At 34.2% G+C, this 23,488-nt stretch overlaps 1 protein-coding gene across 1 annotated transcript; it reads left to right on the top strand.

The window, feature by feature from the left end:
* Positions 1-1,286: 1,286 nt before the first annotated feature.
* On the top strand, positions 1,287-22,500 carry LOC114322726 (uncharacterized). The gene is made up of 16 exons (XM_082918820.1): positions 1,287-2,351; positions 2,451-2,600; positions 2,960-3,230; positions 3,343-3,435; positions 4,150-4,324; positions 5,975-6,217; positions 6,371-6,565; positions 7,066-7,257; positions 16,738-17,659; positions 18,646-18,761; positions 19,241-19,416; positions 19,571-19,761; positions 19,876-19,962; positions 21,452-21,609; positions 21,703-21,913; positions 22,007-22,500. The coding sequence occupies exons 1-16, from the start codon at positions 1,557-1,559 to the stop codon at positions 22,145-22,147; spliced, it is 4,116 nt and encodes a 1,371-aa protein (XP_082774946.1). The 5' UTR covers positions 1,287-1,556; the 3' UTR covers positions 22,148-22,500.
* Positions 22,501-23,488: the final 988 nt, after the last annotated feature.

Here is a 23,488-nt window from a genome sequence, read left to right as displayed (position 1 = left end):
TGAACTCACAGAAGACTGAAAAGAACAAGAGAAACAGAGAAAAACTTACCAGATAATTTCTCTCAAAACCAGAGAAATTTCCCTCTCCACCCAGAGAAAATCACAAAAACCCAGAGAAAATTCCCTCCAACTCAAAAAAATTCACAAGAACCCATAAAAAATTCCCTTCCAACCCAGTGAAATTCACAAAAATCCAGAGAAAATTCCCAAAGAAACCAAAGAAATATTTTTTTCCAGCTTTGTTTTTTTGTTGTTTGTTTAGCCTTCTCAAGTTTTGTTATTTTTTATTTTTCTAGATCAGTATGTTGTTTACTTTTATTTTAATATATCTACTTTATATCTTTCTCAAAAAATATTTACATAAGTAGGGATAGGCATGGTATTGTGTTCAAGCCAATTTTCACTGCAAGTACCAAACCCAACCAAGCCTTAAAAATATCATATTGGGTTTGGCATGCCACACCCAATCAATATGTTTTTTTGGGTTGTTTGCCTACTTGGAAAAACTGTCATCAAACATGGACATCAGAAGACTCAAACAAGAAACAACTTCACCATATCTCAATTTCAGAATCCAAGAAATGCAAGCTGCCTCGTGGCAGGAGAACTTTAGTGTCTCTGCAAAATTCTCTTCTCCACATAAGTAGCATTATGACCATTAACGCTAATTAAATGGTTACCAGTGCACAAGCTTAAATTCTTTTGATTCATTGAAGTGCATAAACTGCTCAACAAGTAATCACCATGGCCCTTCTTCTTTGAAACTCGCCTCGAATCACATTACAGAGAGCTGCGACGATCCACACAACCTTGCCGTCGCATCCCACGTTTTACGCCCTGCGTCGCCGCCTTCAGTGACATCATCAAATGTGTTGGGTGGGCCTCAATCGACTATAGACGGAATTTCAGGAGCTAGATAAATACAAGAAGAAGATGTGAGGATTCAAGATCTGCCACGAACTCAGATTGGCTTCACCATGCTCCGCTGGCGCCGGACGTCAATGATGCTAATGAGAGAGAATAAAGAGAAACACAGTTAAGGGAGATAAGAAACACAACAAATAAAGAGAAAGAGAGATTCGATAATGGAGAAGTTGGTAAAGAGAGAAGTCAAATTTCTCTATGATATATAGGTGTGGAGGTTGAAGGACCTTAGATATTATAAAATAATATTGTGGATCTCTTCCATTACTAAAAATGAGAGAGGGACCTTAGACTAATTTTCCCAAAAATTTAAATCAAACACATTGATTATTATAAGTGTGTGTACAGAGCAGAATGAGTCTGTGCAAATAGAAACTACCTTCCCTTATTTTGAAGGAGTTTTTTTTGTTTTTTTCATGGATATTTGACTCTTTTTTCACTTCTCTTGCCTACTTTACTCTGCTGATTTCTATCACTTTCTCTTGCCTACTTCACTCTGCTAATTTATACTGATTTACACTCCTGGGTTTCTTATCTACACATTGATTTGATGATGATTTCCTAGTTTGATGATCTCTGTTTGGGTTTTTTCTTTGTAAAAAGCACAAAATCATTACTGGATTCAGAGAGAGATGGCTATAGCTCGGTTTGGTCGTCAAGCAAAACGCTCATATGGGTTCTGCGTAAAGATGACGGCAGTGGCCGTCATGGGTCTCTGTTTCATTTTGATTTGGTCTCTGTTTTCGTCTTCTTCATCTGTGGTATCTCAGAGGAGTACTTTTGCAGGTATTGCCGAACCCGTATCTTCCAATGGGAAATTTGTCGATTCTGAGATTCATTCGAAAGAGCCCAGAAAGGATCAAGTAGATAAAGAACACAAGAAAGCGAAATTGGGGTCTGATTTGAAAGAGAAAGATGAGAAAAGGGTTAATGGGTCTGCATCTAATGTCCCTGTTGATGCACACATGGGTGGGGAAAAAACAGGTACTGAGAAAAAAGAGGGAGGTAATAATAGTAAGAATCATGGGTCTGTGGGATCTGAAACTAAAGAGCTTCAAAAAGAGGAGAGAGAACAAGAAGGTGAATTAGAAGAAGTAGTGGATGGAGAAGAGAATGAAAATGAGGATTTGGATGGGGATGCTGAATTGATTCCCACTGATGATGTGGTTGAAGATGGGTCGAAAAGTACAGGGAAGAAGAAAATTCGGCCGGTGTTCGATCCAAATTCTCACTATACTTGGAAAATGTGTAGCACTAGAAGCAAGCATAATTACATTCCTTGTATTGATATTGAGAGTGCCACTGGAAGGGTGCAGAGTTATCGGCATCACGAGAGAAGCTGTCCAAGAACACCTCCAATGTGCCTTGTTCCTCTTCCCCATGAGGGGTATGAGACTCCAGTAAGATGGCCTGAAAGCAAATTAAAGGTATATAAGATTGATTTGATGCGATTTGCATTAGAAGTTGAGAGTTATGTGTATGTGAAGTTGCTTAATTTTTTGCCCATGTTGATGTTGAATTTGCAGATATTGTATAAGAATGTGGCACATCCAAAACTAGCTGCCTTTGTCAAGACCCAGAGTTGGGTGGTGCAATCTGGAGAATTTCTCACTTTTCTTCAGAACCAGTCTGATTTCAAGGGTGGAATTATGCATTATCTTGAATCCATTGAGGAGGTAAAATTTCTGGAGCTCTCTCGTATAATATTCTTGGTTTTTGCTTCTCAAGGCTTCTTAATTTCTAATAGTTATGAGATTTGAATGGAAGTGCATAAAAGAACCAAGAACCAAGAACCAAACTAACATTTTCCCGGAGAATTCTGCTTAATGGCTTATTGATTTATTTCTGTTATATCACCTCTCTACTTTTCTATATGTCTTTTCGAAATAGCTTCTTGTTTTTCAAATAACCTAGCTATATTTAGAGAATGTCACGCTTGTGCCTGCTCTGCTGGCTGGTTTCTAGTTCAGTTCTTGTTCTTAATTTATTATCCTCGACCATTTTTGATGCTCTTAAATTTGATTGGGTTTGATAGATGGCACCAGACATTGAATGGGGAAAAAATATTCGAATAGTATTGGATGGTGGATGTAAAGATTCAAGCTTTGCTGCTACTCTTCTTGACAAGGATGTTTTGACACTTGCACTAGGATTAAAGGATGACCTAGTGGACCTAGCACAGGTCGCTCTTGAGCGTGGTTTTCCCGCAATTGTGAACCCTTTTGCGAATAGGAGGCTTCCTTTCCCTAGTGGTGTTTTTGATGCTATTCATTGTGGTGAATGCCACATTCCTTGGCATTCTAATGGTTTGTATTTTATTTTCTGCTTCCTTTTTTTGCCCCATTAATATTTTTGTGTCAGTTAAATAACTTTCACTAAATTGATATTAAGAGAACTTTTTATTTCCATCTCTTTCAGGGGGTAAGCTTCTTCTGGAGATGAATAGGATTTTGAGGCCTGGTGGGTATTTTATTTTGTCGACTAAACATGACAGCATCGAAGTTGAAGAAGGTTTGGCCACTATATATATATTTAGAATTTCAATTATTGATGCTTGAATACCTAATATCCCTCATTTGACTGACAATAACCCTGTTATTTTCCATTTCTTGTGGTGATATGATATCATTACATTCTAATTGGGCAAACATTTCCTCTCAAGGCATCACAACCTTTGCCAAACCATTTATGCAATTGAAATTCTTTGGCTAGGGCTCATCTGGGACAACTGACACTATGGCCTGGATTGATTTTTTTTTTTTAATAAGTTGGTGACCTAAAGATACTTGCATTGTAAATGGCTTCTTCTTCAGGCTCCTTGGGGTTTTCTCTTCCATCTCTCAAGTAACACCAACAAATTTTGAGTTGAATTCAAGATCAATTTCTTCTTTGACAGTGCATTTAAATATTGCTGTGCACTGTCACATGAACCCCTCTATGGGATCTTTGTTGGCCACTTCACCTTCTATCCATATGGCTGTTGAAAAAGACCTAGGTCTGCCACATGTGAACAATAAATGTTATACTTTTTTTTTTTGTTGCTCGAACTTGCAAAACAGATGATGATTATTCAAGACATGTTTATTTGCATATAGAGCATGTTTCACATCTATGCAGAAAGAAACTTTCTCTGTATACTTATCTTGGTGCATATCTATAAAAGAAAACCCTTCTTTGTGGAATCATTTTCCTTTCTCTTTAATGATGTTTGCTTTTCTTTTCCAGCTATGTCTAAACTAACAGCATCCATCTGTTGGAATATCCTGGCTCATAAAACTGATGAAATCAGCGAAGTAGGTGTCAAAATTTATCAGAAGCCAGAATCAAATGATATATATGAGTTAAGAAGGAAGAGAATTCCTCCTTTATGCAAAGAAAATGAGAACCCAGATGCCACCTGGTAAGCTGGGATCAACGTGTTTTTTTCGTATATATTGTATTTATTCATTTGACTCTTCATTTGACAGTTGCAATTTGTTATATTAATTTTTCTTTTTGTGCCAACAATATGTCACATTAACTGTTGTGCCTGAAAAACTAGGGAAATCTACATTTTAGTATGGAAAATTATGTTGGCCTATAATATTCTAAGGTGAATACGAAGAGTACTGTTTTTAGTGAATGCTGGAGTAGAAGGAATTGATGGCAGGTTCCTTTAAGGGGTGTGAACAATCAATCTTGAAGTTATTTGCTAAATTGCTACCATCTTGAAGACAAGACAATGAAGCATTGAGAGAATCATGAACAGAACATGAAATTTACCAAATTAACAACTCGATCCACAGTTTAAGACAATCAAACAGAGCTTCCACTATTCCCAAAAGCTGTATCACAGACCTTCCCTAGAATTCCTGGCATTCACAATCGTGTGCATAGTAGAAACCAAAACATTTACATGTGACATTGGAACAACAGGCATCTTGCTAATCAGCAGGTGGTAAACTGGTATAGTAGAAGTGGGTTATAGTTCATGGCATAAACATATGAGTGGTGTTTGGGAAGCAAGTTCCCAAATTTTTTTCTCATTTTTTCCACTAAAAGACAAAAGTTTTGCAAAACCAAAAAAAACACATCCAAACAAAATATCAAATCCAACCCCATAATCATTTCACTTTTTCTCTCACAAACATCACATCCAACCACATAAAAACCCAATTATCTTCCCAAACACCAAAAATTTTTTATCTCATAAAAACCTACATCTACTAAAATCTACATAAAAACTCACTTCCCAAACACCATATTGTATTTTACAGTTAATGGTTGCTGAAAAAAACATCAGCTAGTATATGGAGCAGACTGGCCCCAGAAGATTCCATAATATTGTATGCATGGTCCCAAAAAGGGAGTGATTTTGACGCAATGGTGATAGCAAAAGGGACTATATATCGACATATAACGTTCTAGTAGACAAGAAAACCTTGAATCCACATGGAGAAATATGAAAAGTTGTAATTCTTATTAAAAATGGATTCCCCAGTGGAGACTGGCATCACTATTTATAACTTAATGATATGTAGTGTGATTTTGTTGCGGTCTAGTATGGTTTTGTCATGTTTCGTTCTTACTGTTTTTTTCTTATTTATTTATTTTATTTTCTTTGTAGAGGATGACTCATCCTCATTTCACTGATTCTGGCTTTGTGCCGTAATAAAATCTTTTGTTGTTGATAAAAAATAAAATTAAAAAAAATAAGGGAAAAGGAATACATTGCCAAAAATGTAAATTTTGAGTTAAGCTCAAATTGGTTACTATATAGTTCTAGAAGAAGTATCCCAAAACAAATGGTATCAAACCAAGAAGCGGAGAGAAAACTTTTGAAAAGTAGCAAAAATATTAATTTTGAAGGCTAAACGATGAAATTTAGCTGCAAACCAACTTAAGTCACAGAGAAGCAGTGAGTTTTGATCATTGGGCCATTCCAGATCAAACATGGGTGTTTTGGCCCAAATTTAACAACTTTTAACTGGTCGCCTTGTTCTACATCGGATCTTATTAATTTTGCTTTTATGCCAACTCCTTGTTTATATTAACATTTCATTTGGCACAGGTATGTTCCAATAAAAAGTTGCTTGCACACCCTTCCTTCTTCCATTGAACAGCGTGGAACGGAGTGGCCTGAGGAATGGCCCAAGAGGCTGGAAACTTATCCTGACTGGATGAACAACAAAGAAAATCTGATTGCGGACACTGAACACTGGAAAGCTATTGTTGACAAGTCGTACCTCACTGGAATGGGTATTGATTGGTCCAATATCCGGAATATTATGGACATGAAAGCTATAAATGGAGGGTATGCATTATAAATAAGATTCAATTTTGCTTTCTATATTTTTTTTCTGTAATGGTAGTTATGCTTTTTGTTATTTCACCTTTTTTGGTAATGGAAAAGTGTCATGGCATATGATTTTGAAGTATTGTTCTTTTCCCTTTTCAAAAATTACAGATTTGCTGCAGCCCTCTCACAACAGAAGGTTTGGGTGATGAATGTGGTCCCTATGCATGCACCAGACACTCTTCCCATAATTTTTGAGCGTGGTCTTGTTGGTGTCTATCATGACTGGTGCGAGTCTTTTGGTACTTACCCGAGATCATACGACCTTTTGCATGCAGATCATCTCTTCTCAAGGCTTAAGAACAGGTAAAACTGAAACTCATTTGTCTATCTCGGATGAAAGATTACAATCTTGGCAATTAGCTGCATGCAAGCCCTTCTATCTTGACTAACCAAACCATAGGTTTTAATAGGCCCAACATTTGATGCAAACCAGCAGTTGGTGTTTAACAAATACAAACTACTGCCCTACAGTGAAGGTTTAGATTGTTCAGTCACAGTCTTGGTTCACTTTGTGTTCGAATTTTAGCTTTTCTTTTCTACCATTTCCATTACTCTTTATCACTAAAATTTATGAAATTAATATTTGAATCTGAAATAATGGAATTGCCTTGTTACAGTGATTATACCAGTGAGTACAGGTTTTTTTTTTTATTTTTTTATAATGCTATATTACTTTGTGGTGAAATGTTGAAAAAAAATTTCCATTGATTACATTACACCTAAAACTCACAAAACAAAAAGAAAAATGTCGACCATCTTTTCATTACTACAATTTTCCTGATTCCTATAGGACGGTTTTGTAGGTGTAAGCAGCCTGTAGGAATTGTCGTGGAGATGGATCGCTTATTAAGGCCCAATGGTTGGGCAATTATACGTGACAAGGTGGAGATACTTGATCCGCTAGAAGGAATTTTCAGAAGTTTGCATTGGGAGATATGTATGACTTATAATCAGGATAAAGAAGGCATCATGTGTGTCCGGAAAACCCTGTGGCGGCCCTAAAGCTCTGTTAAGCTGCCTGCATTGTATGACCCTAGTTTCTTTGGCTCGAAATTGTTTTTCTGTATTAGAGAGCAACGACATTGCTGGCTTCCTCAGCATTTGATCTTCAAGTCGGTTCTTTAACAAGCAGAATCAAGAAGCTTGCCTTGTTCCTCTAGTTGCAACGTATTCTTCCCTTATTCCAAAACGCAAAGTTGAGGCAAATTTTTTTTTTTTTTTGGGGGGGGGGGGGGGGGGGTAACACTCCTAATCAATTTTGTGAGAGATGTAAGATAAATTTATACATCTTTATTAACAGGAATAGTGGTAGGACATGACTTTCTGTAATATTTGTATTAATTGTATTCTTGGTGTGTTTTATGACAGCTAACAGAAATGAAATCATTTGAATTTAGCATCAAAACACTTTTGCTTTGCTTCATAAAATTGGATGGGTTTGTTATTGTGTATATAAACTAACTTTTGGATTTTAATAATTTTGGTTTCATATTCATATTTTCTGCATCTAATTTGATTGGAGGGATGGAGGGAGATTGTTTTTACCAGGCAGATGAGACCAAGAAAGAACAAAAAAGGGTTCATATAGACCGTGGACCAGACCAAATTTTATGAATCCCTTGCATATTAACTCTGTTTAATCCTGTGCCATTGTTGGGGATTTTGCAATGGGAATAGAATTAGAATGTGTTCCAGAATTGGAACATGAAGGCTTATTCAATACGCACCCATTTCTGTGTCCCTTGTAAGTTTTTGACCATCTCAAGTTTTACCTGCAATCTCGTTAAAATTTAACTTTTAATTTTTAATTCATTTTAAGTTACATTACTTCTTATATTTTTTTTTTTATCTATAATAAGATAAAAAAAGAAAAAAAAAAGAGTCAACTTTTAAGCAATTTTTCAAATCACTCCCAAATGAAAAAACTAGGAAAAACAAGAGGGGAAAGATATAATGGAAAATAAAATTGATTTCTTACTATTAATTAATTCTAATAATTTCTTAAATTCTTTTATCAATTTTCATAGGTCGTGCATTATTGTTGTGGATAACTGTTATCATTAGGATCATAAATAAAGTGTCATAATTTTTTAAGGCTCTCCAAAATATATAAGATAACTGTTCTCATTAGGATCATAAATAAAGTGTCATAATTTTTTAAGGCTCTCCAATATATATATATATATATGGGATTTTTTTAAGAGTATCTAGTATTAAGATTTTATAGTATAAAGAATATCCAATATTTTCATGATATTTAAGGTCCCTCAATATCAATCCATAGAAAATTCAAACTAGAGAATTTTTCCAGAGAGAAATTCTCTGGACAGAGAAATTCAGAATTTCTCTATTTTGTTCTTACCTGATCTAGGGAAAATTCAAAGCACTCTAGAGAAATTCAAAATTTATTTGCTTTGTTCTTACCTGATCCGGAGAAAATTCAAAGTACTCTAGAAAAATTCAAAAGTTATCTACTTTGTTCTTACTTGATCTAGAGCAAATTTAAACCACTACAGAGAAATTCAAAATTTCTATGCTTTGTTCTTACCTGATCATGATGTAGTGATTCGATCACAAAACAGAAAAAACTAATTCAAAATACCAAAGATTCAAGTACTCCTGCTTCGAGGAACAAGGAATTATTATGCTTCTTTGAACCAAATGCATTGATAGAAAAAAAAAAAAAAAATGGATCAAACAAATGCTATCTCATCGATCCCAAACTAGTTCTTGAAATAGCAGAATAGGTTCTTGAAGAGAATGTGTGATTTAATTCACAGAGAAGATGTAGGGATTCAAGATTTGCTACGACACCGACGCCATGAGAGGCATCTCTCTCTCTCTCTAAAGACGATTTACCCTAAAACAATAACCCTAGGGTTTACATTAACCCTGAACCTCACATATCGACTTAGATCGACTTCAATGCGCTCTGTCGACGTCGGTCGTCAATGATGCTAATAAGAAAGAGAATAAAGAGAAACACAGTTTAGAGAGAGAAGAAACACAACAGATAGAGAGACAAAAAGAGAACGATTCAGTAATGGAGAAGTTGGCAAAGAGAGAAGTCAAATTTCTTTGTGATATATGGATGTGAGGTTGAATGACCTTAGACATCACAAAATAATATTGTGGATCTCTTCCATTATTAAAAATTAGAGAGAGACCATAGACTATTTTTTCCATATATATATATATATATATATACTTAGTACATTTTCTAAATTACACTTTCTCCTGAGTTTAGAGAAATTATACTTAATTCTACACTTTTGAAATAATTATACTAATATTTATTTCATTAAAATTAATATAAATGGTGAGTAAATATTAAATCAAATAAAAATCTGATACCAATTTTTTTAGGGGAGACGAGTTAGTGGTTTACCACTATTTGAAATTGGGTTGAGAATTATCTAATTAATTCTACAGTTATGCTAGAAGGTCTTCAAGCTGTTGTATAGTTAATTTTAAGATTTCTTGTGTTTACAGTTAGCTGTCTATTTATTTGAGAAATTTTTAAACTGTAATTTTCTAGAGATCTGCCAGAAGCTAATGATAAAAGAAACTGATATCTTGATTTTTGATCTTCTAATTCTTGTATTAGTTCAGTGCTAATTTTTATTTTAATTCTAAGTTCTTCTTCTAAGGGCATACAATTTTTTGATTTTTTAAACTTCTTTTATGGACAATATTTCCTTAATATTTCTACTCGAGTTGCTCTCATTTTATTCTAAAATTCTTTTCTTTGGCAAAACTATTTTTAGGCAATGTTTGTTTTCATTACATGTACTCCCATCTTGAAGCTAAGTCTCGTTCAACATAGTATATTTTTATTTTCTAATTTTTACCTTTCCCTTTCTGCCTACAATTTGCCCTTCAACGCCTAACCACGGCTCACACGGGCTCTTCAGCTAAGGTCACTCAGTAATAGATTAGAAAATAGCAGATACTACGAAGGTTCAAAGCATGTAATATTAATGAGCAAACAAGCATTCCATAAACTTAGTTTTTCCAAAAGAAAATAAATTTTTAGAATAGAAGAGTTACCCTTTCAAAATATTTAAGGAAAAAGAGAAACTACTCACATTTCATATTAATAAGAAATATACTTACAAAGATTATATTACATACTCTGGAACTCCGAAAAACTTAATACAAGTAGAGGTTTTTTGAGAGGGGTTGGAAATTTTTACAATGCAGAGTGAATGAGTGTTTTTCATTCTGCCTTCTTCGTTGGCAAGCATGCCAATTTATACACAAGTCGAAACAATCCAAAAAATTATTTCGTCAAAAGTTCTGGCAAAGAAAACAAAAAGTCTAAAGGCTATTTTACCTAGACCATAGACTCCTACATAGACTACCTAGATTCATACAATAATATCTATGCCATAAATGCATAGATTTGGACGTAAGTTATTATTATGGATAAAATCTTATCAATGAAAGATTAGGATAATGATATCGGGTACTGCTTTGGGCCCCATCGCATATCATTCAATCCTCATTTTTTGACAAAATTTTGACACTATAATTTATTACAAGACACGTTTAAAGATTTTCACAGCTTTTCTTTAATAAAGCAGGATAAGAAATATCCACTTTATTAAAGTAGTGAGTGAAGGAAAATCTTTATCACTAACAGACTCAAATAATTACAGACACAAAATATTTGCAAAATCCTTTTTGTCTTTGGCGTGCATTTTTCTGATATCTGAGGAGAATCCTTATCTTCTATGGATTTTGTCTTCTTTTGCTAGAGTGCCAATTATTGATGTCGACCCTTGGAGTGATTCTTCAAAGTTGGGTCTTCGTGGAAAATTTTCAAAATGTAAAGAGTCAAGAAATAATCTACTACAACATGTTCAAAATATATTATGAGTCTTGTAGTGGGACCCCCTGTTTTTATTTATTTATTTATTTATTTTTTATCCATGCATTCTGTCTGCTAAGTCGTCCAGGTCTGTTGCTGAGAGTTGGTCGTAAAAGTCGTCCCCATCTCCCATGGGTGGTTCATCGTACCATTCTTGATCATTTTCTCCCATCACCGGTGATTCATGAGAGACGCCATGGTGATAGTTAGGATACTGACTTTCATCGACAAATGTCTCTTTGCTGAATGGATATCCTGGGATGGCTAAATTACAATGTATCTCCTGATGTCTATCTTCACAGACTAGATGTCCATAATTTCCATTATAGGCTAAGAGAGAGTTGCTAGCAAATTTTCTCCTATTGAGAAGTCCTGGGTATCCTGGGAATGTAGAGGTTCCTCTGAGGTACATTTTGTGTTTAGCTGAATTGCACCATATTCCCTTCCACTCTGGTAGTTTGCTATCTATCAAAGCTTCCACATACGGATGATGTTCTTCCATTACGCACAGTACTGCATGAGCAAGCTTATGCCCAAAGTTATCTGTCTGATCTGGATCTGTGAAAATTAGTCTAGAGACAAAGCCGTAATCTAACAATTTTGGGGCTGTTAGATAATGAGTTTTGCCCTTAATTTCTATCTCCAATGGCTCGAATGTAGCTAAATTTATCTGGCAAAGGCAAATGCTGAAGTCTAGGTTACACTGATATCTACCAAAATGTTCTGGCCTCTTATTGCATTTTTCTTCGTCTAAGCAGGGCTGCTCTTCATCTTCATAGGTATAGGTCCATTGCTAAGCTAGGCCGGGGCAGTCAACTCTTGCTATGGAGAGATCTTGAAGAAATTGCTGAATAATGACTAACTCATTATTTCTGCTATCTTCGGCTAAGGTATAAATATAAGGTTTTAGGTCTTCCATTACTTGGCTTTTCTCACAAAAGGATCGAATGATAGAATGCCTGAAGAAATACATTATAGCACTCAATTGGTCAAATTCCTCACTGGTGAGTTGTTTGATTTCTGGGCTAGGTAAGGAGGTAGGTGTTCTTTCTGGAGCTAATTTTTTAAGCTGGTTGGTTAGGGTTCGAACGGTTGCTCTCAATTGTTTTTCTTCGTCTCGGAGCTGATCTAGCTCTTCACTGACCTTCTTGCCTTTATCCATAATTTTCTTAAAATTTCTAGAAAGGCCTTTACAATGTCTGCACATTTGGAGAGGATTCTGAGAATCTATCTGAGGGTTAGAACTACTACTACCAGTACTACTGCTTCCAATTGTCTAGCTAACTGGAACTCCACTGGTAGCAAGGATGGTTGATCTCATCTTGCTCAATGTGTCCAGGTAATCTTTAGCTATTTGGCTAATAAAGTAACTGGTTCCTATTTGTCTTCGGGCATAGGTACTAGCTGACTCAAAATCATAAAATTCTTTAAACTGAGGTATGGGAAAATATTTGACTAAATGTTCTACTTCTGTCCAATCATGGTAAATACCAGGCTTGGTTCCTTTAGCTACTACATAGAAAGAAAAACTTTTAGACAATGGCTTGTTTTGGATTTTTGAAAAATATATACTGAGAGAGTTTAGGGCTGAAAGGCGTTTAGCTAGGTGGTTCTGACTATTCCAAAGGTTATCTAAAAGACACTGTTGAACTGGGTCTAATTCAATCCTTGTTAAAGGTCTGAACTTGGTTCTGCCTTCATGAATGGGAAGAGAAAATCCCCCAAAGTTCATGGTCTTGCTGTTTTCCATTATTTGCACAAAAATTAAACTAGTTATCTTCTTTTTCTAAATAAATTTTTCTACTTAACCAATCTGTTAATTTATTATCACTTCCTTTAATATGCTCAAATTCTACTTTATATCCTTGTCCTACTATACAATCTAAAAACTTTGCCTATCTTCTGGTACTTAATTTACGCTCGTTTAGTTTGTTATGAAATCTAACTATGGCTTCACAATCTGTCCTTATTGTAAAAGGTTTGTGCAAAAATAATCTAAATTTATTTATTACATATACTACTCCTAATATTTCAAAATCTAAGCTGGTCATAGTTGTATCTTTTTCTTTAAATTTCCCAGAACTGTATCTACAAATGCGTTCTTTATTTTTACTGTCATATTTACTAGGTTTAGCTAATAATATTATTTCCCATCCTAATTGACTTGCGTCTGTTTCTACAACTATGTATTCTGATTCTAAGGGAAATTGTAGGTCTGGTAGATTTTTACAAATGTCTTTTATTTTTCTAACTAGAGCTACATCTTGTTGATTGAAATATTTCTGTCCCGTAGGTGTGGTCTTACTATAAAGGGGTCCTATTATTTTACTAAGGTTAGGAATATACATTCGTGCATAATTTAAAATTCCTAAAAAAGATTGAAGTTGTTTTGTATCTTCTAATTTATCTGGATAATCTAAAATTTTCTTGACTATATGAGGTTGTAACCTAATTTTCCCATCTCCTAGCTCCATTCCTAAAAATTCTATGTAGGGTTTATTTAATACCATCTTTTTCTTACTAATTATTATTCCATTATTTATGAATTCCTCTAATGTTATATACAAATGATCCATGTGACTATTTTTATCTAGACTGAACACTAATATGTCATCTATATATACCAGTATAAAACTATATTTATTAAATATACTATCCATTTTACGCTGAAATATGGAAGGTGCATTTTTTAATCCAAAAGGCATAACTAGCCACTCATAATGTCCTTGAGGGCAACAGAAGGCTGTCCATGGTATGCTTTCCTTTTCCATTTTTATCTGCCAGAATCCTGACTTACAATCAAATTTGCTAAATATCTTTGCTGTCTGTATTCTATTTATGAGTTGGTCTTTATCTGGTATATTATATTTATCATCTTCTGTATTATTATTTAATCTTTTATAATTTATAACCATTCTAACTTTTCCTCTTTTTATCGCTGCATGATTTCTGACCATAAATGCTGCACTTCTATGCGAGCTATTGTTGGGTCTAATTACTCCTAAATCTAGTAATTCCTTAATCTGTGTTCTAAATTCTTCTATGTCTGCTGGTGTATGATTTATTTGTGCTGAGGTAATCCTATAATCTTTATTTTTTATATTTAGGCTGGCTAAAATTTTATTTCTTTCCCAATATTTCATGGGCTGTTCTCCTAAAATTTCTGTTGTTTCAGCTAATCTTATTATCTCATCTAAATCATTTTCTGTTATTTTATATATTGGTTTTTTCTTTATTTTTCCTATTTTTGCAAAAATTAATTTTAAGTTAGCTGGTTGTTTAAAATCTTCTAGGTCCAATAATCTCCCTTATTTTCAAAATCAAACTCTTCTAAATCATAATTTTCTATATCTTTATTTTCTAAAGACGTATTTGCTATCTCATTAGGTATATACTTTTGGGCTAGGTCGGGAAAAATATTTCTACTTAGAAATAAAAAACTAGCGGGAACTGAATCTACTCCTATGGTACCACACGCTTCACACGCAACTCTGATGAATGAGCTATAAAAGATGTGGCAATGTAACTTTAGCATTCATGCAATTAAAGAAATATTAATAAAAAAATGACTTAATTGTTATATTAATAAAAACTTAAAAAACATAATTGTAATTATAAAAAAAATGTAGAGTTAAATTTTACTGAAAATAGAGATGAAAATTTATAAGATGATATGATTTGAAAAAAAAAATGTTGCCTTCATCAAATTTGTGCGGTCATTCAGGGGCACATGTCGTTGACATAGTGGGGATGTTTGTAGTTGGATGAGATGTTTGTAAGAAAAAAATGAAATAATTATAAATTTGATGTGATATTTTATCTTATTAACTACCTTAGTCTATTTTATTTTTTAAAACTATTTTAGCAACAAAAAATAAAAAATTAAAAAACATTCTTGTCAAACACCCCGCGGTTGACCATAATGACACCAATCATTTTGATTTATATAATTCAAACAAACCTAAATTAATAAGCTACTTATTTATGCCTTTAGCTTAATTTAATCTAAAATATTATGTTTGGTGCAACTTAAGTTAACCAGTTTATAACTTAAATCAAGTTATTTCTCAGCTTATCTCAAAAGTTGGTTAGGGAGTGCTTAAATTTTTTATTTAAGTGCGCAGCTGTTGTGGGGGGCTAAAATTACTTAAATGCCCTCATTAATAATCAAATATTAATATTAATATTAATTAAAAAATTGTATATTTCTGAAGAAAAAGAAAAAAATCAATATTAATTGGTATTAATTATTAATAAATTCATATTGTATATTTTTATATTAATTAAAAAATAAAAAGTTGTATATTTCTCAAGAAAAAGAAAAAAATCAATATTAATTGGTATTAATTATTAATAAATTAATATTGTATACTTTTGTAATGAATTAATTATTAATTGATACTAATTAATAACAATTATTGATTATTAATATTAATTGACACTAATAAAAATTAAATATTAATATTAATTTATACTAATTAATAATTTTAGTATTAATTGAGACTAATTAAGCCATTAATTGATATTAATTAATAATTTTAGTATTAATTGATACTAATTAAGTAATTAATTAATTCTAATTAATTTATAATGAAAAATAATTATGACAACAATACTTCCATTCATTTTTAGCGAATGTATCAATTTTTATATTAATTGATACTAATTAATACTAATTATATTAACTTTTATTAATAAAAATTAAAACTGAAAAAAATGACAAAATAATCATTTTTATATCATATGAGGGTAGAAAAAACAATTATACAGTAAAAAGCTATTTTACAGCTTATTAATCAAACATTAATCTGCTGCTTAAATTCATAATCTCACAACTGTACCAAACAGGTTAACAACTTATGTTCACAGCTATAAGTCATAATCTGTTAAGTTATAATATATAATCACTTTTGCATAACTCTACCAAACGAGTCTAAGTGGATCAATTATTATATGTATAGTAAAAATAAAATATTTTTTAAAAAGAAAAAAACTAGAATCAGAAATAAATAAATAAGAGAACATTTTGTGTCGGCGGCCCCGGCCTTTGTGTCGGCGGCCACGCCGTTTGTCGACATCGCCTTCGGCTCTGTTTGTTTATGTTTTCAAACTAGTTTTTTACATCAGAGTTTGAATATGATGTTTGTTTAGTGTTTTAGAATCACGTTTCGAAAGTTCTGCGGAGAGCTCTGTCTCAGCCGCGTTTTTCAGAATTTTTTTTGAAAATTTTACCTGACAGGACGTTCGGCCGGTCGTCCGACCGGTTGACCGAAATAGTGATTTTTTTTTTTTATGATGTTAATTTTTTATGATGTTAATTTTTATATAATCGAAAAAACATTTTTTTGAAAATTTTTAAAATTTTTTATGTACTTTAAAATAATTTTAAGTTGTATGTTTAGAGTTGTAAATTTTTATATCAAATATCAAATGTCACATCAATAATTCCCCACTCAAATTAAAACTATTTTTAAAACTCTTTACCAAACAAATTTTCTACACTCAAATTATACTTTTAAACCCCACAAATTCAAAATACAACTCTATATACTCAAATCATAATTACAAATCACAACCAAACGCAGACAGTTTTTACGGTATGAAAAACTGATCGCCGCACTCTTTCAACATCAACATCCCTGAACATGTCCTCTCCTTCCTCCTCCTCCTCATCCTCCGCCGCCGCTCATCTCACTCTCCTTGCCCTCCTCTCCGCCACCACCTTCTACTGCTTCTACAAATCCCGCCGCCTCAAAAAACTCTCCTCCTCCCAAACTCTTCACCCCCTCAATCTCTCTCCTCCTCCTCCTCCTAAACCCAAGCTCTTCTTTATCTCCCACACCGGCACTTCCAAAACCCTAGCTCATCGCCTCTTCGATCTCCTCACCTCCAATGACCTCGCATTCGACCTCGTCGATCCCAATCACTACGAGCCCGAAGATTTACACCGCGAAACCCTAGTTCTGATCGTTGCTTCCACTTGGGAACACGGTAAGCCACCTCCTAGCGGTGGATTTCTCGCCAATTGGTTGGCTGAGAGCGCCGAAGATTTCAGAGTTGGATCTTTGCTTCTTAGTAAGTGTAGGTTTGCTGTGTTCGGCGTCGGAAGCAAGGCCTATGGCGAGACGTTCAATGCCGTGGCGAGGGAGTTTTCGAAGCGGATGCGAGCGCTCGGGGCGGCGGAGCTTTTGGCTGTTGGGGAGGGGGATGTTGATGGGGGTGAATTGGATGAGGTGTTCGATGGGTGGACTAAGAAGTTAATTGAGGTTCTGAAAGGTGGTTTTTTGGAAAATGGCGTTAGGGGTTGGAATGAGAGTGACTCTGAGATGATTAGCAGTGATGGTGATGATGATGATGATGATGATGGAGAAGAAAATGGGGAGGAGTCGGGTATTGTTGATCTTGAGGACATTGCTGGCAAAGCCCCTTCAAGGAAATCAAAGACAGTGATTCAATCTAATGGGAAATTGAATGGTGAAAAAGAGATGGTGACTCCTGTGATTAGAGCTAGCTTGGAGAAGCAGGTACTCATCTTTAAATTCTTTTTCTCATTGTTGATTTTGTATTTTTTTTTTCCTTTTTTATTTATTATGGTGGTTAAAACTATGTTTAACTATTACACTTGCTTTAACTGTTGCTTGTTTTTGTTGAATCTGCAACTGTCACTGATTTGCAAAGTTTCTTCTGTCATTTGCTTGCTGGTTCTGAATATTTGACCTTTCTGTTTGAATGTTGCTGTTCAGAATTCAATTTTTAAACATCACAATATCATTAGTTATGGTCAATTTTTATATTTTGTTGAAGCTTTAAACTTCTGATTTATCTCTCAATTTAATTTTTGAAGGTTCTCTATCGTCCTGTCTATAATTGTTAGCTATCAACTAAAAAATTATGCAATAATCTTATTTAAAATCACCTTTAATAGTTCCACCCAATGCAATATATTTTGGTTGACCAGTCTTGGTGTAATAATGAATTGATTGGGTTGCCTATTTCTTTTTCATCTTATTGGAAACCATCCTGTTTCCAGTTACTCTCGCCATTTATCTTCTTATTTATTTATTTATTTTTTTGTCTTTCTATTTTTTCCCTTACTATGTTGTGTATTCTTTTGTTTTGTTCAACTTTTTTAATTGGTTGTTTCTTTGGGGGAGAAACTATAATTACTATGGTAAAATTTACCAATATTAATACATCAAATCGATGTACATATTCTTATTTTAAGGTTTCATTAACCCTCACATTTTCTATTGGGAGATTGAGTGGAGGAATAAATATGATATTGAATATTGGAAAACTTGTCTAAAGAAATTCTTTTAATGCAAGAGAAACTCATAATGATCAGCATAAATTGTCACCATGAGATGTCTTTTTTAAGAGAGAATCTAATAGCTTTGCTGCTTGCTGATATTTATGATATGTTTACATATCTAGTTATTCCATTTATCATTTAGTTAGTTTCACCTTTTTTGTTTTAACTTCCTCTCTTCAAATTGCATAATATTTGCAGGGATATAAAATTATTGGTTCACATAGTGGTGTTAAACTCTGCAGATGGACCAAGTCACAACTTAGAGGGCGTGGAGGTTGCTACAAACACTCATTTTATGGCATAGAGAGTCATAGGTAACTGTTTACTTCATTATGGTTGTATTTAGCATTGATTGTTGAATGCTGTACTAGTATTCTGTATTCTATGACATGGATATGCATGATGTGTTAGTATGTCTTATGGGTTTCAATTTCAAGTTACAGCTTAGTGATTTGAGGTCTATAAACTGCAGTGTCTTTTCTATTGCAAGACGGTAATTTATAGGGTTTGTTTGAACCATGTTCCGACAACCACAATTTGGTGCCTTACTGTTGTAGAGCTGCAATCCAGTGAAACTGGCCTTGTGCCTTCACGTTTGAAATACCATCTCTTTTTAGGTTTATAGTCATTTTTATGGTGTGGCAGCGTGTGCTTTTAGGTTCATTGCTTCTACTCTCTTTCTTCAAAATCTTTCTTGCGATTTTTTTATGAGCTATGTTTGCGTTAGTTGACAATTTGAATTTGCCTCTCTTCTTTTTTTCCCCTTCCACTTTTGCCCTTTTGAATGAAATAGGTGCATGGAGACTACTCCAAGTTTGGCATGTGCCAATAAATGTGTTTTTTGTTGGAGGCATCACACAAATCCTGTAGGAAAGAGCTGGCAGTGGAAGATGGATGACCCTTTAGACATTGTAAACTCTGCTATAGATCTGCATACAAAAATGATAAGGCAAATGAAAGGAGTTCCAGGTAGGTCTTGTACTTTTTGTTTAGTCAGATGATCCATTTAAAGTGAGTCAATTTTGCTATAGTACTGTGTAAAAAATTATAAAGCAAATGGTAGTGTTCTTGGTTTTTATAGTAATTGATTTGCTAACTGAGATAGAGGAAAGTTTTCCTGTAGGTGTTAAACTGGAGCGCTTAACAGAAGGTCTTTCTCCAAGACATTGTGCCTTATCGCTTGTTGGTGAACCTATTATGTATCCCGAGATTAACTCACTTGTAGATGAGCTTCATCGGAGGCGTATTTCTACTTTTCTTGTAACAAATGCGCAGTTCCCTGACAAGATCAGGATGCTGAAGCCTGTGACCCAGGTTTGAGGCCACCCTCTTTTTCTCTTTGCAATTTTGGTTTTTCACAGATTGTTTTGATGCCTTTGGATTTTGGATTCTTATGCAAACCATTTTTGACTTCTTTGGCTGATGTAGTTATATGTAAGCGTAGACGCTGCAACAAAGGACAGCTTGAAGGCAATTGATAGGCCATTGTTTGGGGATTTCTGGGAGCGATTTGTTGTAAGTAACTTTTGTTGGAAGCTGGATAGTTCACCTAAACTATCTTTTATTAATTCTTTTTTCTTAGTATAAAACAATTAAGTATATCAGAGAGAGAAAAAAAAAATTTGTGAAAGGAGGGGATTTTGTTAAGTTTACGTGGCATAGAGGGAAGGGATATGACTGTCATAAAGAACAGGCAACAATGATACAAAACTAAATAAGCTACATGTAAAGCAAAAATAGTCTCGTGTAAACGACTCTTATATTGTTACATTGCACTTGGGAATCTTATTATGAGGCATAGAGGGGGAAGGGATATAACTGTAATGAAGAACAGGCAACAGTGATCTCTACATGTAAAGCAAAATAGTCTAACGCAAATAACTCCTACATTCTTATGTCTCACTTAGCCATCTTATTATGATCCTGTTTAACTCAGTACACAGAAACAGAGCATTCAACCAGAAATAAAATGTTGATTCCTGGTCACTTGCTACTTTCATGTGAGTCAACAGAACAGAAATCTGTACTTCTCTATTTCAGTTGAGCTCAATAATAATAACAGGTCACATTAATCTGCAACTTGGCGTGCCATGGACTGGGTTGAATGTAATCTTCCTTAAATTTCTATTACGTAGGAGTATATCTATTAGCCATATTAATTTGCTTTTTTGAGAGCTGACCTTAATAACTCGTGATAGAGAGAGAATATAACCAGAACAGCTTATTTCCAGATCTGTATCCATACTGCTTCACACTAACTCAGTTGAAGAAAAAATTTCAACTCATCTTGGTGCAATTGATTTTTTTCCCATGCTAAATGAGGTTTCTGTTTTTCAATTACATAAATCATATGGTATTTCATCATTAACTGTACATGTCATTTATTATCATTTTAGTTTATTTTTTCACTATTAAAATATAATATTTGATGTATATGTTAGGATAAATCTGTCCCTTGGTTTTTGTGAAGACCAAAACCAGGCCTTATCTGTTTCTTGTTGGTATTCATTACCAAAAATAGATAAGTTTTTTTCCCCCCCGTCTCTATTATGTCAAGGAAAGTGTTTATGAAAAGAAATTTATATATATATGTTAAGGAATGTGAAGACCAACCCATCATTTTGTTCTAACAACTGCCTTTTTCATACCCAATGTATGAACAATGTGTTTGCTTTTCCTGGTGACTTGTTTAACAGTTGCCTGCAATTTTGTAAATTGTTTTTATCCATTAATGGCCATTAAATTTAACTATGACCGATCATGATAAGGCTTATGACCATGATCACCCAACTGGTTACATTTTTGGCACCAAAATCGATTTGTGACCATCAGATTATGGATCCCACTGTTTAATGTTTCGTAAGAAATGGTAAAGATATGTAATTTTGGTGACATGGATTTTCTTCTTGTGATCTTCCAGCTTAGGTTCCCCCTCCCCACCCACCCACCCACCCACCCACCCAAGCTCTCTACTTATTTGAAATATTGCAAAAAATAATGTCAGGATTCGTTGAAAGCTCTCAGGGAGAAGCAGCAGCGAACTGTTTATCGCTTGACACTGGTTAAAGGGTGGAATACAGAGGACATAGATGCCTATTCTAGCCTCTTTGCCATTGGAAATCCTGATTTTGTTGAAATTAAAGGCGTTACCTATTGTGGATCGTAAGTTTTTTTTTCTTTCTTTAATTTGATTTTTTATTTTTATTTTGTTAATCTGCAAAACTAAATGATCTAATCAAGGTGATTTTTCAACAGGTCTGCTACATCGAAGTTGACAATGGAGAATGTGCCCTGGCATTCTGACGTGAAAGCTTTTTCAGAGGCTTTAGCTCAAAAAAGTGAAGGAAACTATGAGGTTGCTTGTGAACATGCCCACTCCTGTTGTATCCTCTTGGCAAAAGTTGACAAGTTTAAGGTTAATGGCCAATGGTTCACATGGATAGACTACGAAAAGTTTCATGATCTGGTTTGTAATTTCACCCTATTGATTCTTGCGTTATGTTCTGAAAGCCACTATGGACGTATATGTACATGAAATTTACATTCTTACATAATTCAGGTGGCTAGTGGAAAACCTTTTGACAGCAATGATTACATGGCTGCCTCACCGTCTTGGGCTGTCTATGGAGCAGAGGAGGGTGGCTTTGATCCGGGGCAATCTCGATATAGAAAGGAACGACATCATAAATCAAGTCATTGACTAGCAGGTGTGTTTTGAATTTTGACTACCAATAGAAAAGGGATGTGTAGGAATACTGTAGACTAGTAAATATTGCTTGGATTTTGTTCGCTAAGATTAGGTTATATTTGTGGAACAGTTTTGAATTTTAGGTGAATAGAAGAGTGTAAATCCTTGCAGATATGATGCTTGGTAATGAATGTACTTCATTATTATTTTGAGTTTACATGATGAATTTTTTTAGTGTTATAGAGGGAGTATCAGTATCACACTGTCCTATTTTGAGAGCTCAAGTGCCTTGCAACTTATTTTATGTACTGGTCAATTTCATTCAATTAAGCATCCCTTACGGGATACGTTATTGTTTTATATTATCCCTTGACTTCCTATTTGATATTAAAGATGTGAGCTTGAAAGTTTTAATGCCTGTTGTCCACCCTTAACTAATTGAAGAAATGTTCCGGAAGCAAATTGTCAGTTTGATGTGAGGAATCAAAGTAAATCTGATTTAGGAATGGTTGACAGTGTTGGTTGATCATGGATGTACTAGAACTCTTAAACATGGGATCCCTTATCTTCTCTCTCGTGCATGGCTTGGTTTGGCATACCAAATTCTTTTCCTATGTCTTTGGCCAACGAAATGTTTAAAGAGTAACAGTTTTAACTTTCTTGTGCTTTTGAGCTTTCGGCTTTTGAATCTCTCTTTTTATTTCTTTAGTTTTTATTATCAGGAAAAAGCACAAGGAAATGCAGATTGTGATTGTGACTGTCTCCATGGGTTTTGAGATAGTTTGATGTGCAGATGAACACCCTAGTTTCTGAAATTCTTTCTAATGCATCATCATTTATGTTGGAGATGAGCACCCAAAGTTTATGAAATTCTGTCCAATACTTGATTTGCCTTTTAATTTCTCATCTTCATTTGCAAAATCACACCTTTGTTTTCAAATGTTTGGTCAGGGAATACAAGTGCAATCTGAACTGCTGTTGTTGAAGCCTTTGCCTTCAAAATTTATTCATGTGTTAGATTTTTTTTTAATAACTTAGTTCTTTACTTTTTCATAACAGCTCCTGAGGCCACACCATTTGCCTGTGCAAGGTGGCTGAAATGGCCCCATGCCCCATCACAGGCTGCTGACTTTGCTCCTTTCTTGTACTCCATCCGAGTACAGTTGGCATCCATCTTGGCTGTTTATTTTTTTTATTGGTTTATATGTTAATTGGAATTGATTAGACAGCATAATGATATTCTAATAATTTTTAATTGTTGGTGATGATTTGTGTCTGGATTGATTTCATTATAGAGAGGTACCTATTTATTAAATTTAGACTCTGGTTTTTCCGCACATAGTTTTGGTCTTC

The sequence above is a fragment of the Camellia sinensis genome, chromosome 3, assembly GCF_055761805.1.
Source record: "Camellia sinensis isolate YWXY chromosome 3, ASM5576180v1, whole genome shotgun sequence".
In the NCBI taxonomy this organism is placed as follows: Eukaryota; Viridiplantae; Streptophyta; class Magnoliopsida; order Ericales; family Theaceae; genus Camellia; species Camellia sinensis.
Note: the sequence above shows the minus strand (reverse complement) of the source record. Positions and strands in the feature narration are given on the sequence as shown.

Coding starts and splice junctions, on each gene's coding strand:
- LOC114322726 (XM_082918820.1), top strand. CDS start 1,557: ATGGCTATAGCTCGGTTTGGTCGTCAAGCAAAACGCTCATATGGGTTC. Junction 2,601..2,959: donor ATCTTGAATCCATTGAGGAG/GTAAAATTTCTG, acceptor TGGGTTTGATAG/ATGGCACCAGACATTGAATG. Junction 17,660..18,645: donor GAGCTAGCTTGGAGAAGCAG/GTACTCATCTTT, acceptor TAATATTTGCAG/GGATATAAAATTATTGGTTC.